This window comes from Triturus cristatus, chromosome 3_2 (assembly GCF_964204655.1).
Source record: "Triturus cristatus chromosome 3_2, aTriCri1.1, whole genome shotgun sequence".
Lineage (NCBI taxonomy): Eukaryota > Metazoa > Chordata > Amphibia > Caudata > Salamandridae > Triturus > Triturus cristatus.
Window position 1 is genome coordinate 1193386364 of NC_140584.1, and position 19663 is coordinate 1193406026.

General features: G+C 45.3%; 1 protein-coding gene across 3 annotated transcripts in view; it reads right to left on the reverse strand.

Moving 5' to 3' along the window:
• Window positions 1-19663, reverse strand: part of SPEG (striated muscle enriched protein kinase) — a 1671639-nt gene that overhangs the window by 572855 nt on the left and 1079121 nt on the right. For all 3 annotated transcript variants that reach the window (XM_085650107.1, XM_085650106.1, XM_085650108.1), the window contains one exon: window positions 10600-10660. In XM_085650107.1, coding sequence (XP_085506233.1) covers window positions 10600-10660 — 61 coding nt within the window. The remainder of the gene's footprint in view (window positions 1-10599; window positions 10661-19663) is intronic.

Consider the following 19663-nt stretch of genomic DNA (forward strand, 5'->3'; position numbering starts at 1 on the left):
CACCACGTGAGGGCGGTGCAAGGAAGGAGAGACGGCTCAACGAGCTCGTCCAGATCCAGCACTCAGTCACAAAAATCATATCGATCCCAACAATCAACATCAAGAGAATCATCTGCCCTCACTCCCATATCGCAAGATAGTGACGAATATGTGTGCATGGTGGCAGACCCGGACCGTTTAAAGAAATATCCCCAACTAGACATTTGGATAGGAAATCACTCCACCAAATTTGTTCTAGACACTGTACCTTCAATGTACACTGGCAGGGAGTTGAGGGGGGCCGGCTGCTAAAAGGGGACTCTGTGAGGGCCTGGATCAGGACTTTGAGATGTTTAATCCTGTGGGCGCCTGATCCATGAACTATTGGTGCTAGTGCTTCCCGAACTGGGGATATGAGGGGGATATGAGGACGGCTCTGCTTATGGGCCGGGCTGATTGACACACTCCCCCCCCCCCACACTGCCTCTAAGGGACTCTACACTGGATGTGTCTTGGGAGTCCTTTGTCCCCTGCCTGTGCTGAGAGGGGAGTTGTGCTGTCACGGTGAGCCCTGACCGACCCGAAATGACTACACCAGCTAGCCTACTATGACATGGTGTGGCCCCCAACAGCCTCCTGAGACCAGGGTGGGAGTGGAACGGAGTGTGACTCAACAGAGCACGGCTGTGTGCGACTTCGGGGATGGTGCCCTCCCCCCCTGCCAGAATGCCGGGCTATGTGGTCTCACCTAAAGGCATTGGGGTGTTGCCTGCAGCGCCGGAAGGAGCCGATTTAATTCTTCCATGGTCTGCATAGCGCCGTCCAATGCATACTTTGCACTTCCTCCCGCATCATTGCTAGAACTGTGGGTTGCCGGCTGCCCAGCCATTGAAACTGCATCTGGGTCTCCCTCTGTTGTAACTCAAACTGTAGCCTGCTACTTTCTTGTGCTTTGGTGCGAGCTCCCTTAGCAGTGTGAGACAACAAAAATGAGACAACACAGGTGGTCCAGCAATATTACTCAAACAACGCACAGTAGGGCAGAATAGCTGCACACAGCATATTTTTATAGGTTGAACGTTGATACAGTGGTGTCTGTATGCAATAAGATTTCAACATTGTGCTGACTGAACAGTGCCAACACCATGGGTAAGGATAACATGGCCCAGACCATGCAACAAACAAAAATCGATCAGTACAAGATTTAGGGGGCATTTTAAGGGAGTAACAGGTAGGGCCAATGGGCACCTCACCTGGGGGGACCACACCCCTATTATGCCCTGATTGGAAGAGTCCCCTCATCTTCAAGATGGAGGGGACTGAAAAGTGTGCTTATCTTTGCCTCCTCTACCTGAGGGATGGGGTTAGCAAAAGTGGGCAGACCTCCTAGTCTTTCTAAGTTTTCCCGCCAGATGTCCTGCCCAAAGCAGGGGTGTAAACCGAGGGCTGCCATCTGCTGCTAGCAGCAGAGGTTGGGGGTCACATTACAAAGCGGCAGGCCTTTAAAGCTTCTCCTTCGAGCACTGTGCCCATCCTGGGGGAGGAGGTTTGACACCTCTGCCCAGGATGTGCATTGTTTCTGGTCCCAGAGAGCAGTCTCTCCACCCAGGGGTCCAGAAACATGTCTGTTTGTGGCAGGCTGCCTAAAGCCAGTCAGTGACCACACCAGGGTTGGTAGGTTTTCAGGTGGCACCTCGGAGGTGTCCTCTCAGTACATGGTTGAATAAATCATACCCTGGCATCAGTGAGGATTTAATAAAAGGAATTGTTTAGTACCAAACACTCCTGGTTTCAGAAAAGCCATCATAGTGCTGGGGAACTCGATTTGTCGAGTTTCCAGCCCATGTACTCTCTATGGCTTCTCTGGCTCTTACAATATTTAAGAATGGACTTGTAGGGGATATCTGTTCATGCACATATGCCCACACCTGTGGTATAGTGCACTCTGCTTTAGGGCTGTAAGGCCTGCTAGAGTGGTGACTTACCTATATTTAGGCAGTGCTCTTTGCATTGGCACACAGGCAGCGTGCAATGACGACTTTGTGGTTTTGTCGGTACCAGGCCATGCATGCTGCAGTGGCTGTCTGTATGGCCTAGGTGAGGGGTACATAGGGGACCCTCTTCAGTCCCAATGCCCTAGGTACCCAGGCAAAATTTACTAGGGACTCACGGAGGCCTGAAGGGCCAATTGTGGAGCAGTTTTAGGGAAAGAACACTGGTACTGGGAACCTGGACAAAGGGGACCCACTACTCTACAGTCAAAGTTACATCAAAAGCCAGGCAAAAAGTGTGGAGGGGTACTGCAACAGAACCCCATTTTCTCACACCATGCTTACGGAAAAAGCCTGATTCAGGATTCCTCAGGACTCCTCTGACACCAAAGGCAGCACCTGCGCAACTAACACACAGTGTGACTATATTGGCTCAAGAGCCATGCTGTGTTCACCAACCACATTGCAAGGCTGGTGGAAGTAAAAATCCTCTTACTGAAGGTATTTAGCCTCTTAGGCCCGAGCAGGACATCACAGAGGGCTTCATTAAAGGGCAGTAGGGGTTCAGAGTGGAACACCCCAGGCTGAAGCACCTCTGTCAAGACATTGGTCTGGATTTCCATGAAGGGCAGCTGGAGAATGAGGACCTAGGCTGCCCTTCTACAGCGAACCACACAAGGAGGAGTGACCAAGTCAGCGTCTGGCAAGGTGTCCAGACCACATGCACCTGCCAGCTTATCATGGTAGTTGAAATTCTCTGAGTGGGTCAAAAGGTCATGATGGAGATCCAGGTAGCCATAGGGGTCTAAGAACAGACCTAATCGAAATCCCCACAGGGCCTTTCAAGGAAGGTAGGCACTGTCTCTGACGCAGACAAGGCTCGGTTGGTGCCGGTGCTGATGTCACAAGATGTTGGTCTGGCTGTGTGTTGGAGTCAGGAATGACTATGGGCTTAGCACCACTAAAGTCTCTCGGACACGGGTAACAGGCCAATGGGACCAGACTCCTGCGAAGGTCGAGGATTCCCGACTGTGGTCAGGCCGGATCAGGGACCAGATCTAAAGGACCTGACTGGCACCAAGAGCAAAGCCGTCAGAGGAAATCCAGTTGGTAAACTTCCTGGAGCAGTAGGGCCCAAAGGCGCTCCAGAGGAGTCTGTACCCTCAAAAATTAGGTGCATAGTCTCATTAAACTCCCTGAGTTGGGTAGGGTTTGCTCTGGCTCTAGGAAAGTCAGTAAGGCATGGAGCAAACTCAGATACAGGATCTGAGGGTGGTGTGCAGGAGCGAGGCCTAGACTTATGGTGTCATCCCCGCCCCTCGTCTGATGATTTGGACCGGTGCAGTGAACTGGAAGAGTGCTTTGACTTCTTGGACTTCTATGCTTGTGGTACTTACCCAACAATAACTTTTGGTGCATCGAATAGCTCTGAGAGCAGGCTTGGGACCTGGAGTGATGAGGAATTTTTCAATGTCAGGCTGCAAGGAGTTTCATCCCCCACTCCTGAATTCCTTTGGGATTCATGGTGCATCAGTCACAACAGTTACTTACCTTTGGTAACGATCTATCTGTAAGAAACATAGGTTAGTTATAGATTCCTTATCTTAGAATTACCCCCAGGTGTCAGACTTGATCCGGAAAGTTTTTCGTCCGCCGTACCCCTGCACTTCGAAAGGTGGCGTCGGTCGGCTCCGGGTTCGTCGATGTCCCCGTGATGACATTGCGGTAGCTACTTAGATGCCGCCCTCGCAGGTTCTGTACATGACATTCCACGCTAGAAGCGCAGAGCCATGCAAGACACTGACCACTGGTGCACAAAACTAGGGCCCTGAAAGGATGTCCTTAACCCTAGAAATCAGTTCACAGAACGGGGAGGATGGTTGGGGCGGTAAGGAATCTATAACTAAACTATGTTTCTTACAGATATATCGTTACCAAAGGTGAGTAACTTGTTCATCTGAAAGAAACAGTTAGTTATAGATTCCTTACCTTAGAATAGATACCCCAGCAATACTAATCCCGGAGGTGGGTCTGCGAACTAAGTTCACACCAGGAAGTCCTGGAGAACAGAATGACCAAAGAAGCCGTCTCTCCGGACTTGGCTGTCCAGGCAGTAGTACTTGGTGAACATGTGCAGCCATGCCCGCGTAGCTGCCTGACAGATGTCATGTAGGGGTCTCCCCGCCCCAAAGCAGTAGCAGCTGCCGTTGTGCTGGTGGAATGGGCACGCAGCCCCACTGGAGGCTCCTTCTTTGCCAAAGAATAGCAGGCCTTGATGCACAGAACAACTCACTTGGAGATGGTCCGCTTGTGCACGGCCCAACCTTTCTTAGCGCCGGCATAACCAACAAAGAGCTGGTCATCCACCGGAATTGTTTGGTGTGATCCAAGTAGAAGGAGAGCGCACGTTTTGAATCCAGACAGTAGAGCCTCTCTTCCTCTTTTGAAGGATACGGAGGTGGAAAGAAGTTTGGCAAAGTGATGTTTTGGCCAATATTAAAAGAAGTGACCACCTTTGGAAGAAAGGAAGGTGGAGTTCTGAGGACGACCTTCTCCGGATGACCAGCCAGAAAAGAAGGCTTGGAAGACAGAGCCTGCAGCTCACTCACCCTGCACGTAGAGGTGATGGCCACCAGAATAGCAGTTTTCAGAGCGAGGAGTCTGAGAGGACAGTTACGTAGCGGCTCAAAGGGAGCGCACATCAGATAGGTAAGAACCAAGTTCAAGTCCCTCTGAGGCATTTCTAAGGGAACAGGAGGAAAAGATGAGTAACGCCTTTAAGAAATCTATTTACAACAGGAGACTTGAAAAGAGAAGGCTGATCAGGAAGCCTGGGGAAAGCTGCAATGGCCGTAAGGTAGCCCTTAAGAGTGCCCAGAGCAGAGCCCTGCTGGGCCAAAGACAGGAGGAACAAGAGAACCTCAGAAAGAGGGGCAGCAAGGGGATCCACAGCCTTTGCTGTGCACCATGCCACAAATGTATTCCATCTGCAGGCATATACCGTCTTAGTGGAGGGATGCCTGGCTGCCAAGATTACATCACAGACTTTGGGAGGCAAGTCAATTGACGTCAACTGCTGCCGTTCAATCTCCACGCTAGGAGGTGGATGCTGGACAGGGTTCGGGTGGAGGACCGTCCTCTGCTGCTGTGACAGATCCTCCCAAAGAGGCAGTCGGATTGGGGGATCGATGGCCATGTTGAGCAGCTCAGGATACCAGACTCTTCATGCTCAATCTGGAGCCACAAGAATGACTTTGCCCTGGTCACGCTTGATCTTCTTCAGCACTCTGGGCAGAAGTGGTATAGGCGGAAAGGCGTATAGAACTCCACTCGCGACGAAAAGCATCGCCTAGCGGGTGCCACCTTGGAAATTCCAACGCGCAGAATCTCTGACATTGCGCTTTCTCTTCAGTGGCAAATAGATCTAACCAAGGCTCTCCCCACTGTTGAAAGGGACCTTGCACCACCTCCGAGTGAAGACGCCATTCGTGATCCATCATGCACCTGCAGTTTAATTCGTCCGCCCTGGCGTTCAGTGAACCTGCCAGGTGTTGAACCACCATGGATATGCTCTGATGTTCCAGCCATGTCCAGAGACAGAGGGCCTATTAACATAGGGTCCACAACCCTACCCTACCTTGTTTATAAGAGTACCACATGACAGTGGTGTTGTCCATAAACACAAGTACTATTCTCCCCCGGACAGCGGGAAGGAATGCTTTTAGTGCACGATGGATCGCCCGAAGCGCCAGAAGGTTGATGTGGAGCTCAGAGTCCGCCAGAGACCAGAGGCCTCTGAATTCCACCTCTCCCATGTGGTCACCCCATCCCAGAAGGGATGCGTCTGTCACTACAGTGTGAACTGATGGAGGAAGTGAGAGGGATCTGCCGTTGACCCAATCCTGGTTCGTGAGCCACCACTGCAATTGTCGTGCAGTACCCTTCGAGATCTGGACGCCATTGGACAGATTCCCCTAATACTGCGCCCACTGTAACTTCAGGTCCCACTGCAGAGCCCGCGTATTCCACCTGGCATGATCGACCAACAAGAAGCAGAAGGCCATGAGGCCCAGCACCCTCAGGGTCATCCTGACCAAAACCCGCGATAGAGGCTGAAGAACAAGTTACTTACCTTCGGTAACGCTTTTTCTGGTGGATATAGTATCTGCCTGTGGATTCCTCATCTTATGAATATCACCTGCACCAGCATTCCGCAGAATTGTTTCCTGGATCTCCACGCCGACGTGGACGACACAATGCTACGGCTCCGCTCGCGACTCCGCATGATGTCACCGGAGCCGTAAGACAGCCTCTTCGGCGTGATGACGTCAGTTCCACCCATTTTTTCTGTGCCTCCGAGGCTAACAGGTGGACCGACAACAGATTTAAAGTATACAAAGTACACAATATTCAAACAAATACACATAGTGTAAAATCAAAAGAAAAGCCAAAGAATATAAGCATTTCCTATAAATGAACCAGATAGATTGAAAATACAATGTAAAACAACATGTCAAACAAAGAAACCTTTATGGTATACAAGGGTGGACATCGGGGGCGAGGGTGGGACAGTGAGGAATCCACAGGCAGATACTGTATCCCCCAGAAAAAGCGTTACCAAAGGTAAGTAACTACTCTTCTGATGGACACATCTGCCTGTTGATTCCTCACCTTATGAATAGATTCCCACAGCAGTCCCACTCCCAGAGGAGGGTGTCCACCCCTTCATACCAAAAAGTCTTGCAGGACAGAGCGTGCAAAGTGGCCCTCCCTCCTCATCTCGGAGTCCAAGCAATAATGCTTTGTGAAAGTGTGCAGGGAGGCCCAAGTCACTGCCTTACAAATGCCCGCTACAGGAACACCTCTAGCCAGAGCAGAAGTGGATGATTTGGCACTAGTAGAATAAGCTCTAATACCTTCAGGCGGTTCCTTACCAGCAAGGGCATAGCAGATCTTGATGCACAAGATGATCCATCTGGATAGAGTGCGCTTGTGCACAGCCTTGCCCTTCATGCATCCGATATAGCCCACAAAGAGCTAATCGTCCAACTGCAAGTCCTTAGTCCTGTCCAAATAAAAGCTCACCGCTCTTTTAGGATCCAGGCGGTGAAGTCTCTCCTCCTCCTTGGAAGGGTGAGGGGGAGGATAGAATACAGGAAGAGTAATGGACTGCCCCAGATGAAAAGGAGTAACTACCTTAGGCAGAAAAGCAGCCCTGGGGACTATCCTTTCAACATGTATGGTCAAAAACGGGGGGGTTTGAACTGAGAGCCTGAAGCTCACTCACCCTCCTTGCTGAGGTGATAGCTACAAGAAAGACCGTTTTAAAAGACATGAGTCTCAAAGGACAACTATGTAAGGGTTCAAATGGTGAACCCAACAAAAAAGTTAAAACATGATTCAAATCCCATTGAGGCATAACAAAGGGAGTAGGCGGAAACCTATTGGTAAGGCCCTTTATAAATCTCAAAACAATAGGAGATTTGAAAAAAGACGGCTGATCCGGCAAAGAAACGCTGATGACACCGACAAAGAGCCCTTAACAGTGGCCACAGCACATCCCTGCTGTGCCAAGAAAAGAGAAAACTGAAGAACATATGACAAGTGAGCCTTTAAAGGATCAATGGACCTCTCTCCACACCATTTAATGAATCTAGACCATCTGGAAGAGTAAACAGACTTGGTGGAGTGTCGCCTGGATGATAAAATAACATTCACCACATCCGGCGGGAGAGAGAAGGAACTTAGGTTGCCCCGTTCAATCTCCAGGCATGAAGGTGCAGGCTCTGGAGGTGGGGGTATAGAACCTGCCCGTGCGAGAAGAGGTCTGCCCTGAGAGGGAGACGGAGCGGAGGGTGCGATGAGAGGTGAAGTAGATCTGTGTACCACACCCTTCTTGGCCAATCCAGAGCGATCAATATAACTTGAGCCCAGTCTTGGCGAATCTTCCTCAGAACCCGAGGAATCAAGGATATGGGAGGAAACCCGTAAAGGAGCTGCGAACCCCAATCCAACTGAAACGCGTCCCCCAGCGCTCACTGCATTGGATACTGGAGACTGCAGAACAATGGGCAGTGCGCGTTCTCGTGATTGGCAAACAGTTCCAACCGAGGAGACCCCCACATCTGGAAGATGTAATGGACCACCTCCGGATGAAGCCGACACTCGTGATTGGCCGAGTAATGCCGACTGAGACTGTCCACACGAACATTCAGCACCCCGGCTAGATGATTTGCAAACACAAATCTGATGGCCCTGAGCCTAGGACCAGAGTTGCAGAGCCTCTCGGCAGAGACGATACGACCCTACACCTCCCTGTTTGTTGATGTACCACATCGTGGTAGTGTTGTCCATCAGGACCTGAATAACCCTGGGCGTAGGTTGTGAAGTAGCGCTACGCGTAGCTACGCTAAGTGCACTTCTTACTACGCGAGCTACACGTAGCTTCGCAAACTGCAGAGTGCAATATGCAAGTTGTCCGCACCGTGCAAACAGTGCAAGAAGTCGTTTTCTGCTGCTCAAGTAGATTTCTACTCGAGCGGCAGCTTTCTCAACGCTGACTGGTAGTTTCTCATCATGAGCAGTCGCGAGCATACGCGACCACTAGCAATGAGAAACCTGACCTCCCCGCGTTGAGAAGTTCGCCTGGAGGTTTATTTTCCACGCTCGTGATCGGCAACTTGATGTTGCTGATCGTGAACGAGGAAAAAGTCTCGCCGGGATGTTATTTTGCTTGCTCGCGGTCGTTGACGTTGAGGACCGCGAGCAAGCAAAAAATGACCACTGCACTACGCTACGCGTGTTTGCACTGTGCTACATGCAATTCGCGTAGTGTGAAGTAGCGCAAACTTCGCAAACTACGCGAGCGTAGCGTAGTGCTTTGCCCAGGCTTAGACCTGAACCGACTGACCGTGAAGGGAAGGAAGGATAGCCTTTAGTGCCAAAAGTATTGCCCGCAATTCCAGAAGGTTGATGTGAAGCAACCTTTCCTTTGAAGACCAAAGACCTTTGACCTCCAGAGCCCCCAGATGAGCACCCGACCCTAGAGTGGAGGCATCCGTGATCACTGTGGCCACCGGCAGAGGAGGCTGAAATGGCTCCGCTGCAGCGTCTCTGGAGATTCTGACTGACTCCCTGAGATCTCCGTGTTGATACCACTGCCTGCGGAGGCACCACTGGAGTGCAGTAAGCGAAAAGACCGAGCAGGCGCTGGAGCTTCAGGACCGGAACAACCGCTCCATCGTAAAACAAAGGAATCACCTACTGAATGTCGAGAATTCTCTGTGGAGGTGGAAAAGCTCAACACACAGTAGTATCCAGTACTGCCCCTATGAACAGGTTGAGCTGAGAGGGCACTATGTGAGATTTGGACACATTTATCGAAAAGCCCAAGTTGAACAGCTGAGTTGTTACTCGCAGATGATGAAGCACCATCTCCGGCGACTCCACTTTGAGCAGCCAGTCGTCCCGATAAGAGAAAACTGTAATCCCCGACCTCCTGAGATGAGTTGCCATCACTGCCATCACCTTTGTGAAGACTCAAGGTGCAGTAGTAAGAGCAAACGGTAGGACCGCAAACTGGTAGTGCTGCGATCCTACTGTAAAACGGAGATACTTTCTGTGCGACTTCAGGATGGGGATGTGAAAATACGCATCCTGCAAATCGATCAACACCATCCAGTCCTCTTGCTGCAGCACCAGAAGAACCTGAGCAAGGGTCAGCATCTCGAATTTCTCCTGTGTCAGGTAAAAATTCAAGACCCTGAGGTCCAGAATCGGACATAAGCATGGCTTTAAAGCTTTCCCTTCATGAACCCTGCCCATCCTAGGGCAGGAGGCTTGGCACCTCATCCCAGGATGTGCATTGTTTCAGGCCCCTGAGAGCAGCAGGCTCTCGACCCAGGGGTCCAGAAACATGTCTGTTGGTGGCAGCCTAAGCAGCCACTCAGTCGTGTCACTAGAAGTTGGTTGAGTTTCAGGGGCATCTCTCAGATGCCCTCTGTTGTGCATTTTACATTAAATCCCACACTGGCATCAGTGTGGGTTTAATGTGCTGAGAAGTTTGATACCAAACTTCCCAGTCTTCAGTGTAGCCATTATGGTGGTGTGGAGTCCGTAATGACAAACTCCCAGCACCATATGCTCTTAATGGCAGCACTGCACTTACAGTGCCCAGGAATGGACTTGGGCACTGTAGGGGTACAGGGCTCATGCGCCTGTATCCTCACCATGGGCATAGGGCACCCAGCTAGAGGGGTGGCTGATGTATGCCAGGGCAGTGGTTTGTTGGCATAGCACACAGGGATGGTGCCATGTCGACTCTTCACTCTTCACTTTGTTCTGCACCAAGACATGCAGCCTGCAAAGGCAGTGTGTGAGTGTCAGGGTACAGGACCTCTAAGGGTGGCACAATAAGTGCTGCAGCCCTTTGAGGCCTTCTCTGGTCACATGTGGCTAGAGATGCCAATTGGGTTTAGGCTTCAATGCAGTTTTAGGGAAGGAACATAGGCCCTGGGAACCTGATTTGCAGGAGCCCAGGACACACTCAGTCAAAGAACATCAGCAACTCAGCAAAAGTGGGGGCATACCATGAAAGAAAGAGGGCACTTTCTCACATCCTTCTTCTTACCTCTGATTCACAGACACTCGGCTTCTTCGCCATCCTGTCCAAGAGCTCTTCTGGGCTACAACTGAAGTGGACGGTCAAGGAAAGAGCTTTGCAGATATCACCTTCACCACAGCACCGCAGAAGGAAGTTATGGTGGCAGACTTCACATTCTACAATTATACTTTGACAACAGAAAGCTCGAGTTCACAGTCTCTGAACGTAAAAAGATTGTTGTGCTTCAGTCACAGAAGGCAAGAGAAAAGCCAACTTGGTTGGATGAAGCATAAATGCAGACTGCAGTGAGCACTGCTATGAAAGCCCTTTGGCAAGAGTCTGGGCCGCAGTAAGAGTTTTGTGGACAAGAAGCTCTGCCATATATTGCCAAAACTCTACCCCACCAAATTTGCTGCTTTCCCACCTTATTTAAAATTGGGGAAACCAATGGGTTTCCGGTGGTGGAGCATAAACTGGTACTTCCAAAGGAAACCCTTGACTTGAAAACCTGGCTGCCACAGAGCTGCCATGTCACAGTGGCAACAGCTCTGTTCTTTTTAAGGTGGGGCTACCACCACTGATGTTCCCTTCCTTGGTCTGTCATATATTTCCAAACAAATATGGCCCCTTATGCAGGAAGCATCATGGCCATTATTTGTTTTTATTTTCTGAAACAAGCTCCTTCTTTGGAAATTTGTTTCAGAAACAAATGAATGCTGAGATAGGTAAACATGTAACATGGTGCCTGCTCAGGACCCATCTGTAGATGCACTGGAGCTGCAGAGATTCGTGTATGCTGGTATCTGTATTCCAACTAACAGCAGATGTGTTTGGCCCTTAATCATTAAGGTTGGACCCAATATACATAAACACCACCAAAAAGCGAATACTGATGTCACTCGAGTTCCTTACTTATGGAAGTGGCACATGGAACAACTCAATGTGACACATCAATTTATTTGATTTTCTTCTTTATTTTCTTCTTTTTTAATTTTTGAATAAGTACAGTGGGTCTAATTAGAACAGTGCACTGTTTGGTTTGACTGTAAGGCTTAAGAAAGCCAATTAGTAAAAACGTGCTAAAGTCTTTTGTTTTTGTTTGTTTGTCTTTGTCAAAAAGTATGTCATTAATTGTTTTATGTTATATGTGGTCCTTTGGTCATGTATTTTTTGATGTCTCAATATTGGATTTTGTGTTGAATATGTAAAAAATGGTGGGTGTGGATTGTAAATTTGTGATTTGTAAATTGTTGAAACTCTTTTTTATATAATCATTGAAAATTATTCAAAAATTAAAGAAGAAGAAAGTAAAGAAGAAGATCAAATACATTGGTGTGTCACATTGAGTTGTTCCATGTGCCAAGTAAGGAACTCGAATGACATCAGTATTGGCTTTTTGGTGGTGTTTATGTATATTGGGTCCAGCCTTACTGATTAAGGGCCAAAACCTTCTGCTGTTAGTTGGGTATCTGTATTCCAGCAGCCCTTTGACATGGAAGATGGCTGGTGACACAGTTGCCAAACTTTAAATAAGGCCAACTGCCATTTAGTATCTATTTTTTGTTTTTGGGTAGGTATTTTTTAGCGAGGAGCTTCTGGTCTGTACAGACTACCAATAAATCAACACGTACAGGGAGCATTAAGGAAGTAGGTGCATTAACTGTAACAGATCTGTATTTAACAATTTTGCACAGTAAAGATACTGTGGCAGAGCCTGATAGGTAATGAGAAGATGCTGCAGACATTCTATGTAAGATCCATCTCCTAACTTGTATGTGTTCAGTTAGATCGCTCTTATCAGCAACTGCACTGTGAGTTTGCTATGAGATTTTTGATTTCAAATGGAAATCTACTGGATGACTTTACTTATTAATTTATGAATGCATTTGAACATTCTGTTAAGTGTATTTTGTGGATGGAGGCATTCTGAAATGTGGTTGAGGGCGAACAACATGTTCAATCCACAGTGGTGGGTGAACTTTAACAAAGGTGGCTTGGGATTACCCATTAGTTACTCAGATATCTGACTCCTCTGTGATCACTTTGTTCATTTCTTGGCCCTATTCCGGTTGAGGGGGAAGGTTGTCCTGGAAGCTTCAAGGAGAGATGGAAAATCATTTTTCAATAGGTAGAGTTTATCTTATCTAGAATACAGCCAGACTGAGAATCCCCCACAAATCTATGCATCCTGCTATCCAAAGATGGTCACCAGTTCTTGATCGACCCCGTCTGTTTTTCTTGTAATTGATTTTGCTTGAGCAATTCTGCTGGACAGTCTGTGTACGTGGGTAAAAAAACCTGTACCAGCCACAACCCTCCTGCTATCCAAAGACTGCAAACAAGTATTAATATTTGCAGTACTGAAAGGCAATGAAGTTATTTGAGGACAGGTGAAATATGAATCCTTTTTTCAGCTTCCATGCTCCTGGCTCTTTATTGGCTGAGCAGGACTTGGCGACCCCCAAACTGATTGTCTAGAAGAACAGAAGACAGAATGTTGATCTTCATGTCATTGAGACAAAGAAAGCTGTGAGTCATTCCCAATTAGATAGTTTTAGGCATCTAACAATGTTGTTTCATGCATCAAGGCTGACCAGCTGGATGTAGAGTTGGACATATTCTGCCTATAATAAAAAAATAAGGAGGAGCCATTGTAATTTGCAAGCAATCAAGGGCTGAACTGGTGATGATGAACATGTTTTCTAGTGACTACAGCAGCACTGTGAGGTTCATTGCATCGTATGCTGTCCATCGGTCGAGAAGGATCAAGACTTATGCTTGCCCATGGAAGAGATCAGGTCTTCCTTATTATCATTAATCTCATTCTCAGTTCCTCTCCCTCGGCCACACCCTGATTGTCTGTAGTGGAATACGGTACATGCTTCGATGAACTCTTGCAGTTGATGAACAGCTTCTTCCTCCAAGATTTTATTAATAAAGGGAAGGTTTGAGATGGGCCTGAAGTTTGCTGGGTCCTGTGTCTTGGCCAAAGTCCTCTTTAGTAGGGAGTGATAATAGCTTGCATTCAAGCATTACACACTGCTCATGAACAAAACAATATATAAAACACAAGACCCCTGAAGGAATTATTTATAAAATAATTGTTGGGTTTTTTGATGGATCATAAAGGATTCAATCTAAGAATGTATCACTAAATCTGAATTACATGGATAATCAATTTGGAGAAGCATATAATAGCATCCTGTGCTGGATCACGAAAAACGACCTCCACATTAACAGACAGTCAACTTATGTGCTGCAAAGCCTTGGTGATTTAACATGCAGACTAATGAAAATTTTAGAATGTGGTCAATTGCCCGGCCTCCATGTATACAGACGATCGAGAATCTGTTTTGGTTTTTTAATACACTGACTACTGATCTTCTTTAATTGGAATATTACCCCGATAACCTTGGACAGCATTCGTACCTCTGGATCTCTAACACCTAGAATTAGTTTCTCTGAGAGTCCCTAAATATTGATTAGATATCATGTTAATATAACAAGTAGGTCATTTGAAAAGGGAGGGTTGTTTCTGACTTTAGTGAGGATACCTACAATGCAGAACTAGGAGTACAAGTAAGTAACTTTTCCTTCTGCATCGTATGCTCCTCACTGATGGTCATAAACAAAGCATAGAGTAGCAAGCATATCCCTAACTCACGGGTGTCAATGCAAAGCTATAAACAATAAAAACAATTAAGGCAAAGATTAAACAGGCACCTAAGAATTACCCTACTTAAAAATATGTTTTAAAGTTGCTTGGCCTAACAAAGAATCAGCTCTTGAATCTTTATCTAAAGAGGAATGTTTAACTAAAGTATGAACAGATTTCTACGTAGCTTCTTTAAAATTTCTGTAATTGGGACATTTTTAATCCGAGCAACATATGTAGCTTTAGTATGTGTAGACTGGACTCTAGGTTTATCTGGTAGAGGTTTGTTAGCTAATTGATAGCAAAAGGTAATGCAGAAAGCTATCCATCTAGCTATAATTTGTTTACATGAAGCCATGCTAGTTCTTAAAGGTCCATAATTTATGAACAACTGATTTGTTTTGTGGATATCTTTAGTTTTATCTAAATAGAACTTAAGAACTCTCCGAACATCTAAACAGTTAAGGGTCCTTTCTGCTGGTGAAGAAAGGTTATTGAAAAATACCGAAGGGTTATTGTTTAATTAACGTGGAAATCTGACACCATTTTTGGCAAAAAAAGGATGTGTTCTTAATACTACTCTATTACTGTGATTTTTTTTTTTAAATGGTTCGACAGAAAATCGAGCCTGCAAATCGCTAACTCTTCTTGATGATGTATTAGCTACTAAAAAGGCTACATTCAAGGTGAGATACTGCATTGAGGTCTTATGAATGGCTTAAGGCTAAGAGCCATTAATTTAGATAAAACAAGATTTAACTCCCAAGAAGGAGCAGCTGTCCAATAAGAGGAACGTCTTTTTTAATCCTTCCAAGAGTCTTTAACAACTGGTATAGAATAGAAGGATCTGTGATTTAGTTCTTTTCTGTATACTTTTATGGAAGCTAAATGTACTTTGATCGAGTTGAATTGTAATTTTGATCATGCCAAACGAAGCAGACAAAGTAAAATGACATCTTCTTGGCATTTAATTGGAGCTTTGTTGTTTTAGAGACACCAGATGACAAATTTTTTCTACTTAAAAGCGTAAGATGCTCTTGTGTTCAGACATTTAGTTTCCTTGAGAATTGCCATACAGTCTGGAGGAAGATTTCAGCCGCCATATTAAGTGATTTTAGGAGCCATGCCCCCAAATTCAAGGAGAGTACTTTGGGGTGAAAAATCTTCTCTTGCATCCTTGACAGGGGGTTGTGTTTGCACAGCAACCTCTTGTGGAGTCTGATGTAGAGGTGAAGTAGCTCTGGAAACAACCATTTTCTGGGCCACTCTGGTGCTATTAGAATCATAAAGGTATCCAATGCTTTGAGCTTGATAAGCACTGTTGGGATTAATGGGATCGTAGGAAAGGCATTGAGAAACCTTTTCAACCAATCAATCAAAAGAGCATTGCCCAATATGTTTGGCTCCCACATTCTCAATGCAAAGTTTGGGCATTTTAGGTTTTGCCTTGTGGTGAATAAGTCTATGTATGGAAACCCCCAGTGTTAGAAAATACTTAATAAAACTTCATTGTTTAATTTCCATTTGTGGCTGTCTATGAAGTATCTACTTGACAATTTTGGAAGCCTTGTAATTGAATTGCTGGAATCATCGATAGATCCTTGCCAGTAGCCAATGCCAGATTGTTTGAGCTTCTAGAGACAGAATCCTTTATCTGGTACCCCCTTGCTTGCTTAGATAGTGCATCATTGTGGTATTGTCTTTTTGAATAAGTATCCTGCCTGATCATTAGAGATGGTGCAAAAGCCTTCAAGGCTTGATGGAACCTTCAGTTCCAGAACATTTATGTGGTACAATTGCTTTTTTGCAGTCAATGACCTTGTACTGTGAGAGGTTGTAACTGAGCTCCCCATCCTGTCAGGAAAGCATCTGTAACAATTGTCTATTTTGGAAGATCCTGGAAAAAACGAATTCCCTTCAAATTATGTCTCTTGCACCATCACATCCGAGATTGTTCGGCTTGAATGGTGAGATAAAGTTTTTTTTCCCAGTTGTCCTCCCTTTGAGATCATTGGTCTTGGAGGCACTGCTGCTAAGGATCTCATTTGGAAATGCGCATTTGAAACTAGATAAATGCAAGATGCCACTGAATCTAGTAGAGATGAGATTTGTCGAGCTATTGGACACGACATTTGAAGCAGTAGGTGACATTTCTGAAAAATGGTGTACACTCTATACTCTGAAGGATACACTTCTCCTTTAATAGTATACAAAGTGGCTCCTAGGTCATCAAGAAGTTGGCGAGGTGAAGAGATCGGCTTCTTGTGATTGATATGGAACCCCAGCCTTGTCAAGAGATTGGTTGCTATGTTGAAATCCATTAAATCCAACTGTTCTTGACGATAAGAGTGTGAATTTATCAGCCATTTGTCTAGATAAGGGTGAATATAAATCTTCTTTCTCCAGAGGTGAGCTGCAACCACCACTATACATTTGGAGAATTTTCTGGCTGCGTACTGCAGACCGAATGGAAAAACTGTGAACTGAAAATGGGCTTTATAACTGGTCCAATGAAGAAAAGGCTCATAAATTTCAACTGAGCATCCAGTTTCAGGGAAGTCATTCTAAGCCAAGGCAACCTGCGAAGATGTACACCATTTCACAATTGTGTAATGGCCAGATCTGCTTCACCTATGGATGCGCTGCTAGAATGATTTGAGACAGTCTGTCCCTCTTGTATAATCTCCATAAAATCTTGTCTCATGTCTTTAAAAAGATAATCTGCAAAAGCAGCAAGAGATTAAAATAGCGGTCAATCATACCTCACTAACAGGGCAGAGGAACTAGAGTTCTAAAAAGTGACAGCTGCAGAGTTGTATATTTTACTTCCTACTGCATCCTTTTCAGGTGGGACTGAAGTCTCTGGAGCAGAAGGATTTTTCTTTGTAATGGCAGAAACTATTACCGAGTCTGGTTTGGGATCTTGAGGAATGTAGATAGGATCTTGTAATGAAGCTTTGTATCTTTTTGGGGTTGATTATCTTAGAGTAGAAGACAGCGTAGGCCTTTCAGTGTGTGGTGAAACTGTTGTTCTTGGTCTTGACTCTGGTTCCAAGGATTGAACTACAGGACTTATTAGAATAATAGGTGTAGGAGGAAAGTTTAGAGCAGTATAGTATTATTGAAAAAGGATGCTCCTGTGGGACTAATAAAGTTGGTCCAGTCTGGTTTTCATCTTCTGGTTGAGGGGTAATAGAAACTAAAAAAAAAAAAAAATTCTGACTGAATCCACATCGACCTCCATAATGTTGAGTGTCTAGATGAGGATCTGGGCATCGACATCAATGAAGATGATCTGCCCAACATCGACTGATTATGCGTCGGTGTCGAGTATTCGCAGTCGGCAATCTTGCCGTTGATGGTTGTGGTGTTTACGTTCGATGCCGAATCCATTTCCAAGAAGCATCGAAGGTAAACTTAACAGTACACAAGGTGTCGTTGTCGGCGGTGCTGTCGTTATTCTCCTTGACGGTGAGCAAGTCAGTGCCTACGCCTGCCTCGACATTGACCAGTGCTCTTGAGGGCTGTGAGATTGTCTAGAGTGATGGTGGCGCTGTTTTTTTGTTTCCCCTCTCTAGATTTTCCTATATGGGGGTCTATAGTGACAAAGGTTCTTGATTCAGAAGAGGGAGCCCCTTCTCTGTCCTTTCTGTGTTTTTTCTTCTCTATATCCTGATGCGGATTTTTGCTTTCCCTCTCAGGCAAATGCATTCACTGTTTTTTAGAGGGCTCTTGGACATTTTCTGACAAAATTCACCCTCTTTAACAAGGTGAGAGGCAAGAAAACAGACAACACACACAGAATGTTGATCTGATGAAGCCTTTTTTTGTTCACATGAAGGGCAAAAAGTGATGGCATTTTGAGAAAATATTCCCCGCTTTTTATGGAAAACTGGTGAAAAATGTAGAATAGCCTAAGAGATATTGAATGAAGCAAAAAAATAAATAACTTTTTTGTGTCAAAAGTTAGGAAAAAACTGGGTAAGAAAACCCAGAGTGTGTTCATAGATCCTCTCAGCATGAGCGAGAAAAAAGAAATAAAGCTGTGAGGCAAACTGCCAGCACAGTACAAGATGGAAAGGGATGCTGCCGGTTCCTTAAAGTAACAGTGTTTTTTCCTTGCACTCCTTGAACTCTTGACCTGACAGCCTATTTTTTCACTTTAGTTTTCTTCCTCTGTATGTGCTCAATAGGTGTTTTTTACAATGAAACCCATGGGTGCTTCTTGTCAGATGCTGCAATGTTGTCACATTACATTGATTAGATGCCTTTTATGATCCAGAAAATTTCAGTAAAAAGCAGGCCTGTTTCATTCTTAAATGGAGGTAACTCCAACTCTATGGATACTGAGGTGGTTACCTCGAACTAAAACTGACTTTTAATATTTTAAGAAAAAGGATTCCGGGATCCCCGCAAATGCAAGGGAATACTCCATGTTTATGACTATCAGTAAGGATCCTACAATGCAGAACTATATGTATCATCATTTACTGTACTCTAATCTTTGAGACTGTACCCTAAGACTGAGTGATTTTAATGCCTCTTGTGTACAAAGTTCTCATATTATTTACCAGAATGTCCCATACTGGGTGTATATATATATATATATATATATATATATATATATATATGATAACCAAGTATCCTGATACAGTTCCCGATAGAACCCAAAAGCAGGTACGGACCACAGCGTGGAAATTATATTTTCTTTATTTGGTGCGCAGATTAAAGTGCATAGTGCAAAATGATTCGCGAGTGCTCAGCCTGAAGCGTTTCGACTGCCCCACGGCAGTCTTGATCACATATATATATATATATATAGAGTGTCGCTGGTGTTAAGGGTGCTTTATACAGGAGCTTCCTTCCACCTAAACTTGGGAACTACCCAGAGTTCTCTGCTTCTTTTTTGTGTATATATATCACTTTACTGTCTTCTCCAAAACAAATGAGCGTAGACCCAGGTTTGGTGCAATTATATTTATTTCAACACACCATCAGTCGCCATGACCCGTTTCGGCAGATCACATGCCTTGATCACATGACAACATTGCGTTGTGTAACCTCCTTTTTAAAGTGACAGTGTAACAGCAAGTACTGAACATAGAAGAAATACTAAGTACCTTTATGCCTCAATGCATACACTTATACAATGTTCAAATACATTTTACATCATTTAAGATAAAATGGTGCTCGGCATTTCTTTCTAGACAATCCAATTTATAGATTGTTCTTTGGGGGTAAGAATATATATATATATAATATATCTCTACGAAGTTGTTCACACTCCAACATTGTGGACTTTTATATAGGAGCCCCAAAGTGAAACTCCATGTAATTCAAATTTATTGATATTATCTTAGGTTGGATCCTTGATGACAAACCAAAAAAGTTAATAACTACTCTTTGGTAAATAATTCCTTCAGGAGTCTAGTGTTT